This window comes from Nasonia vitripennis, chromosome 5 (genome assembly GCF_009193385.2).
Source record: "Nasonia vitripennis strain AsymCx chromosome 5, Nvit_psr_1.1, whole genome shotgun sequence".
NCBI classification, from domain to species: Eukaryota; Metazoa; Arthropoda; class Insecta; order Hymenoptera; family Pteromalidae; genus Nasonia; species Nasonia vitripennis.
The window spans coordinates 9404902-9413257 of NC_045761.1; the positions used below are offsets into that span (position 1 = coordinate 9404902).

The 8356-nt window shown below is 41.3% G+C and overlaps 1 protein-coding gene across 2 annotated transcripts; it reads right to left on the reverse strand.

Moving 5' to 3' along the window:
• Positions 1–213: 213 nt before the first annotated feature.
• LOC100678368 (nuclear pore complex protein DDB_G0274915) lies at positions 214–8243 on the reverse strand. 2 transcript variants are annotated; one of them, XM_031931651.2, is made up of 11 exons: positions 7279–8243; positions 6649–7025; positions 5973–6568; positions 5383–5898; positions 4495–5301; positions 3939–4412; positions 3830–3853; positions 3123–3625; positions 2366–2906; positions 2134–2286; positions 214–2063 (listed from the first exon to the last, which is right to left on the reverse strand). In XM_031931651.2, the coding sequence occupies exons 1-11, from the start codon at positions 7693–7695 to the stop codon at positions 1894–1896; spliced, it is 4578 nt and encodes a 1525-aa protein (XP_031787511.1). In that variant the 5' UTR covers positions 7696–8243; the 3' UTR covers positions 214–1893. The 2 variants fall into 2 exon arrangements, with proteins under 2 accessions (XP_031787511.1, XP_031787512.1); XM_031931652.2 differs by lacking the exon at positions 3830–3853.
• Positions 8244–8356: the final 113 nt, after the last annotated feature.

Consider the following 8356-nt stretch of genomic DNA (forward strand, 5'->3'; position numbering starts at 1 on the left):
AAATCATTGGATATCGCGATATCGACGTGTTTTTATTTGTCGAAAACTATACAATTTCTGTAGTGGTTACAAAACAATTAATTTAAGACAACTGAACATTTAAAAGTTGTTCGCGTCACGAAATAAAATTTAGAACGTATTTAGAATTTATAGGAAAGTAGACAAATTCTTAAATGTACTGACAAGGGGAATACATAGCCGTAAGACTCAGAATTTTGGTAAATAAAGTTTTATTAAATGAAAATATGAGCATTATACTTGCTCTTTATTTACACAGCTCAAGTAATTCATGTTTACAATTTTCTTATCAAAAGGTATGTAATTGATTGACCTTTTCCATTAAACTATATGATTCAATAATTTTTTACTTCAATTCCCGATAAACACAATAAACACAAAATCAACAAATTTTATTACACACCGTGCTTCATCCACAAATTTAAGTTTATACCTTTTCTGATACTTAAAAAAGTATTAAAATAAAAAATAAAATTTTATAGAAAAATCTATTGGTCTGCAAGTTGATAATTATTAATAACAAGTAAAATAAATAGTCTTTTGAGAGACAGTGTCGAACATTTTTAGGAAAATAGAAAATATGAAAAACAAATTTTGTAGTAGACAATAAGAGAATATAATTATTTATTCTTGTGATAATATTGTAAAGTACCGTGGCTTGTAATATTGAGAATATATTACTATGCTTCGCCTTACTACAAAATCATTAAAAAACCTTAAGCTCCTTGAAGTGCTTATAAGTTGTTTTAAATCCTTAACACTATCAGTTCTAGTACTGAATTTTGCATTAAACTTTGCATCCAACGTCACTATACTTATTCCTCTCATACAGCCTAATTGTTACCCTCTGAAATGCACCATAGCCAGTACTTTGAGGCCTTTTAAATTCCATACAAGTTAGAGGTAATTTATCAAAGTTCAACCATCAAGTTTTACACTTTGTCATTCCACGAAAATCAAAATTGCATTAAAGCCGACGAATCATTCCTCCTAGGTACATTTTTTCACTCTATTAACAATATAAATATTAAACTAGTCAAAATATAATATCCAACAAATCAAGGACAATCCTCGAAGTCCTTGAGTTTTAAAGCTTTTAGCTTGATTTGGATTTAAAGACAATAATCGATATAAAACAATTTTCAAGTTCATTTTTACAAAACCTTTTTCGAGTCACTTTTATACAGGAAGAATCATTCATTCAGTTGACTTTCGGATGATTATATGTAAATTTATCTATTTATATACGCATCTTACTTATTACACGCATTATTTTCTTATGTACATATTTTCGAGCTCAATCGTGTACCGAAGCGCCAAGGAAACTGGAATCGGCAACGAATTCGTGATTCTTTTCATTTTATTTTGTACAGACTTGTCTGCGTCAATCACGCAAAGGAACACAAAGTATAAATAGTGGCTCATCCATTACCACATAATATAATTATTGTAAAAAGGGGGCTATTCCACGATTCTATGTACGAGTTGCACTATCTCTGACGGTACATCTCGAAATTATTTAATTAACTATATCAGTAAAAAAAGGTTACGAGGGCAGTGTGCGCATTTCCATTTACATAATACGTCCGAATCTACGGATCGAGTCAGTTTTATGTTTATCTGTGGTTCGACCCCCTTTTTTCGTATAAAAATGGCGTAGAATCTCAGCGATATTCGATCGTTACGGTTTCCTCCGCTTTGCTTCGTACCAGCTGCTGTTCTTCTTCTTGAATAATAAGTCCTTATTTCATAAAAGACTCCTCATGACCAAAGAAGGAGCAAGACTTGCATGCTCAAATTTTATCTAGAATAATTACTTAATTCTGAGCCCGTTCGTAGACGGCACTGTGATGGGATGTATCCTTACATTCTCCATCATCTCTGCCGCCTTGCCCGGCTAGGTCGCGTTCGAGGCGTCGTTGAACCAGAACCTATGCTAAACATATTAGCAGGAGGCGCATTGAAGGCTGGAGCTGCTCCTTGAGTAGTGCTGCCGGTGAAATTAATGGTGGGCGCTGCGGTAGGTGCATTGAAGTTGAAACCAGCTGCAAGCATTAACATTTTCATATTTTGTTGTCGTCATATCAACAAAGCTTATTATATCGGATAACAAACCTGGTTTAGGTGCAGTAGACGCGCCGCCAAATTGGAAAAGACCTCCAGAGCTAGCCGCATTAGTATTTGTCGCACCGCCAAATGAAAACGATGCAGTCGGCTGTTGTGCAGGCTGTTGAGTTTGCTGACTTCCGCCGCCAAATGAAAAGGAACCTAGAAAGAAAAAGCACATTGTATAAATATGTAAAACAATTATTTCTCTTTCTTTAGAAATTATTTTAAATATACTGACTCGACGAACTAGCTGCTGGAGCTGCATTCCCGAAGAGCGTTGTCGAGTTGGTGGTCGTTGGGGCGCCGAATGGCGACGTTGTGGTTGCACCTCCGCCAAAACTGGAACTTGTTGCTGCTGGAGCACCAAAAGCTGGTGCGGCTGCACTCGTGCTGTTTTGCATGCCGAAGGCTGAAGTTTGAGCTCCGCTAGCAGGGGTTGTAGAACCGAAAGCCGGTGGAGCAGCGGTCGACCCAAAACCGGTGTTAGTTGACGACGAACCGAAGATAGAACTACCGCTGGTCGCTGGAGCATTTGAGGTTGCACCGAACTGCGGCGATGGCTTGATAATGCTGAAACTGGGCAAGCCGCCGCTAGTTGAAGACGGAGCTGTCGTACCACCAAGTTGGAAAGTTGATGTACCACTCGAATTAGGCGCCGAGAAACTCGACGTGGCTTGAGTTGTACCGAAGGTTGGATTCGTTCCACCAAAAGAAAGCGATGCAGCCGGCTTCGATTGACCAAAAATACTCGTGCTCTCGGCTGGACTTGCTGCTGTTGTCTGTTTTAAAAATATCAAAAAATCAATGCACAAAACGTTCTTGTATGAAAAATTTAAAAAGTAATAGAAATACAAATTAAAGTAAAGAAGTATTTATTTTCCTTATAGTTTTATATATAGAAGACTAAATAGCAAGAAGTACCGTTACAACTGATGCAAAAATAGATATGACTCAAACCTTAGTTTCCTCATAATACTTAAATTCAAATGACTCACCAGATTGGTACTGGCCGAGCTGGTATTAGTACCGCCGCTAAATAGACCTCCGGTTGGCGTGGCATTCGCGGAGCCGAAGATGGAATTCGTGCCAGTTGCTGCACTCATGTTCACTCCCGAGAAAATGCCACCTCCCTGAGGTGTCTGTTGCTGTTGAGGGCCGGTACCACCGAAAGCCGACATAGTCGGAGTAGAACTCGTCGTAGTAGCTGGGTTAGCAGCCGCGTTACCAAAAAGACTTGGTGTTGCGTTACCAGCGCCGAAGAGAGTCGGCGTCGAATTCGCGGTGGTGGCGGTCGGCTGAGCACCAAAGCTCGACATGGCTCCCGAGGGGGTGCCGAAAATCGAGTTGGTCGGGGTTGCCGAAGTTGTTGTTGTAGCTGGTGGTTTGAACATTGAGGTAGATGGGGTCGAAGTCGATGCGGCACCGCTAAACAGACTAGGCGAGTTCGTCGGAGCACCGAAGAGAGATGGTGTAGAGCTGGCGAAACCCGAGTTGGACGCTGTATGACAGGATAGTAACATTTATTCTTTCATATACTGCAGTGAAACTGGCAATTTTTTTAATGAATGTTAGGTAGCGATATTTTGTTTTAAATGACTATGAAATAATTAATTTAATGACGACTAAAGATTATGAGCGAATGAAATGCAGAAATGTTGCAAATGAAACTAACTTAGAAGAAGAAATTGTTCAATTTACATACATATATGCGTATTATTTTGAAAACCTGCATAAAAAATACATAATTTAAAAAAAAGCCCAAACGTTTGTAACTAAAGTAAATACTTCTAAAATCTAAAGAATAAACTTACCGCTAACAGCAGGACTACCCATAGTGTTAGAAGCTGCAGGCGCTGCAAAGGTAGCAGTGGCTCCAATCGAGCTGGCGGTATTCAGCGTAGGAGCGCCAAAACCACTACTTGACGGCGTAGTACTTGCGGAAGTCGGTGTGCTCTGGATCGGCTTGAAGGAGAAGCACGTAGTTGGCTTGGCAGTGGCACCCGATCCAATGCCGAAGATGGAGGGCGCAGGTGTAGTCGTAGCTGCTGTGCTTGCACCCGGTAAACTCGCAGAACTTGATGCTGTAGTTGTAGCGTTGCTGCCTAAAGAGAACATTGGAGTGGAAGCCGCTGGCATGCCAAACAGAGAGGCAGGCTGACTTGTAGCAGAGGTAGTACTAGTGGCAGTGCTACCCAAGCCTAGGCTAGAGGATTGAGCTCCAAAAGAAAACCCGCCTGTGACTTCTTTCTTTTGCGCAGTAAAACTGGGCATAGTGCTCGTTGGTTCTGCAGAGTTGAAATAAAAACACAATTTTAGTCGAACCTATAAGATTTGTCTAATAGTAAGGAAAACAAAGTATGCACTTACGAGTGATAGAAATGCTCGCAGGACTCTTGGCCAATGGGTTTCCAAAAGTTGGGAGCGTGCTGCTGTTTGTATTTGATTCCGTGCTTTTCGAAGCAGTGTTGGCCATTGAGCCAAATGAAATAGTTGGAGCAGAAGGCATCGTTGTGGCTGTCGTAGAATTTGCCGTGTTTCCAAAAGAGAATCCCGAAGAGCTGATAACTGTAGTGGTATTTAGATTTTCTGCTGTAGATTTGGGAGCAAACAGAGAAGAGCTGATGTTGGTGCTCGCTGTTGTCGCAGTAGTTTTAGTTTCGGGACTTGATAATTTCGATGTTGGTGCAGTAGCAGCGGAACTAGAAAGAGTAGAAGATGTGAACGAAAATCCACCTGTCGAAGCTGGCTTCAGGGAACTGGCAGACGTCGTCGAAGTAGCAAGAGAAGAAGTGCCAAAATTAAACGAAGGAGCCGAGCTGCTGATGGTACTTGAAGCTGTGCTAAAGCCTCCAAAGCCAGTTGAGATTCCGCCTCCAAGAGGTTGAGATTCTGACACAGGCTTAGAGATTGTCTTCGTTGCTTCTTTGTTCGAAAGCGTGCTTGCAGTGCTGCTAAAGGACGAGCTTGCACTTGGTAAATTGAAAGTCACGTGTTTTGCATTAGGTGACTTCTGCTCATTACAATCCTTTAAGATCGGCACTATGGTTGTCGTGATCGGTGACGTGTTAACCGTGGTTGTTGTTGTCTGTGAGTTCAAAGAGGTGTAGTTGGTAGAAACGGAAGGTCTAACTTCTTCTGCTTGTATTACAACATCGGGATCGATTTTACTGGCAGCTGTAATATAGGTAAAATAAAATTTAAAACTGTTTAAAAAAGGAACAAATGAATCAAACAAATAATAAATAATATACTTACATTTTCCAGATATAGCATCGAACATACTTTGAAGTCTCAAACGCATACTGTTTTGCCTCATATTGACAATATCTTGTTTTTTAATTTCATCTTTATCATCTGTTGTAAATTTAACTTCAACGTTGCCTTGTTCTTCAATAAGATTTTTCAGTTTCTCGGTATTCTGAGGTTCAGGTTTCATAAATAATTTTTCTGTTAAATTCGTAGGTTTTGACGGAGCAGATAATTCTCTGTGTAACTTAGGTGTTGGCAAATCTGAAACCTTAGGGGAAAACGATTTTTGACTTTCAGATGAACGACTATCTGTTTTTGAAGTCTCTGGTGATTTTTCTGGCACTTTCATTTGGTGAGGCTCTCCAGATGCATTTATAACTGGAACTTTTACGTTTAATTGTTCCTTAGTGACAGAAGAGTCTCCAGACGAATGTAAAGTTAGAGATGAACTTCTGTTGGGAGATCTAGATGATGGTTTGAAGTGCTTCTCTATATCTGGAGTATTGCATCGCGAAGTATCCACTGAAAAATTAATCATAGCCATTACTATGCGAAAAAATGAATATAAACGTAGTTTTAAGAAAAACAAAACTCACTAGCTTTCCTTTTTACACCTGTAAAAACATTTATACTCGAACTAAGAGAATTTAAAATATCATGACAAGAGGAAGCTTTTGATCTTTTCAGAGGCCTTTGATTTTTTGATTGTGGAGATAGGTCATCGTCGGACGTCATCGAATCGTCTCTCGCTCTTTTCTGCATCATTTCTTCAAGATTTTCTAATTGGTCCACATAAATTCTTTCTGCACGCTGTTTCTTAGCTAAATCGAACATTATATCCTCTCTAGATGCATGACGTTTTAACGATATTTTCTTCAGAACCTGTGCAACATTTGGACATGATTGTGATTCTTTGGCTTCTGATCCAGAATACATTTTATGTCTTTCTTGCTGAGATTGTGCATCTGTTGGTGAATAGTTCACCACTTCAGGAGGTGCAACTCTAACCGTGACTGGAATTCTTGCTCTCGCAACTTTAGGACTCAACAAGGGTACTGAAGTAGCGTTCAAGTTTACTTTTGGAAATTGACCAGTGCCGTATTGAGGTTGATGAGTTAATCTGCTATTGGCTTCAGCTGCGTATTTATTTAAGCGGGATGTTAAACCAGGAGAATTTATGTCTGTGTATGTTCTGAAATAAAAGTTAAACATTAGCCAAAAATGTAACAAGTCAATATATACACTCAAATGTATAGAAAAGAATGCACTAACTTTGGATCAATGTTGTATCTACTTGAAGTCAAAAGTGGTCCAGCAACAGTTTGCACAGTCTTGACGGTAGTTCTGTCTTTCATTTTGGGACTAATATTGTTTCCCCAAGGTGAACCTTTTGGACTATAATGAGTTTCATCTGGACGAGGAAGAGGTAATACAGGCTGCTTATTTTCGCTTCGTAACTGTAACTGTGCCAGTTTTTTAGCTGGAGAATTAACTATGGGTGTAAATAATCCGATTTCCCCATTCTGTTGAATACCCTTTCGCAAGTTTACTCCTCTAGCCAACGGTGTTGAAGTACTGGCTCCATTTAAAGCAAAGGAGTGATAAGGATCATTGTTGATGGGACTGATTCCCTCTGGTAGTTCTGAGCCCTGCATTTTAAATGAAGAACCAAATTGTTACATTTCAAGTACAATAAGTTTGTTTTTTATAACCTACAAGTTCAAGGAACAAGTTTCCACAAACTAATGATATCGAATTTAATTTGAATCGAATCTACATCAAAAGACATTTGTTCATAGTGCACTCGCATTTAACATGACAATGGTTCATTCAACAGCACAAGCACCTGATGATAAAACACGAGTAATAGAAGTGCAAAATACACAACGAATCAATACTAACCCCCGTGCTAAGCCTGTAGACGTTCCTGGGCCTTCTGTTCATGTCTTCCTCGACGGTGAGACCAGCAGCGCTGGTTCTACTGGCCTGTCTCTGACGATACCACTGCTTCAGCGACTGGAACAACTGGACAGAGTGGTTAAATCCTAGAGCAGCCAAGAGTTTGATAGTTTGCAGCAGTTCCAGTCCCAGCTGGCTGGCGTAGTTGAGCAACAGCAAGCTGTTCGGCGCGAGTAGGCTGTCGTTAACGAGCAGCGAGTAGCACGTGTGCACGACAAGCACCAGGGCGAAGGTGATAAGGAGCAACGGTCCCCAGGCCTTGTAGAGAATAATGAGGATCACGCAGACGCTGAGCAGCAGTATTATACCCCGGTTGGTGTTTGTAGTGCTGCCGTTGCTGCCGGCACCCGGTTCCCACATATTCCACAGCCCGTGTCGCGAGCTGCTCTGCCGCTGATTTTCAGGGCCGTCTAGAACAGCTCCTCTCACACACTCTCTCCCTCTCGCTCGTCCCGGCGACTAAATTATCCTGTTTCTGTTGCTATGATTGGCGTATCCGTTCCTCTGTTGGGCCTACTTAATTGGTCGGGTCCGCGGCTCTACTTGCCGCGCGTTTTTCGCGATTTTCGGGAAGCGCGAGTTTCCCTCTTTCTGCTCGATGCACGTCGAGCTACTCGACTCAGCCGCGTAACCTCTTCATGTTTGAAAACGGCACAATCACCCCCAGAGCGCGCGCGCGCGCGCAGTCTTTCACAGCTCTCGTCCCGCTCCCGCACACGGTGATTCTCGAGGCGCACACGATCGCGAGCTCTATATATTTATATATATGGATATACACGAGAGTACGTAGCATACACTATACCTACCTCCGGACAAACGTGGGGGAGAAACGAAAACCCAGGGCGAGGGTATTGAGGCGGAATTCACGCGGAGGCCGCGGAGAGGAGAACCGGCTGTGAGAAATGTGAACTTTGAGCGCGCCGCGCCGCACGCGCCTATATATATAAAATTACGAGTTTGATATATCGAATCGAAGCGCTTGGCGCGTACTTTTGAAAAGTGCAAAAAGATGATGTATTTG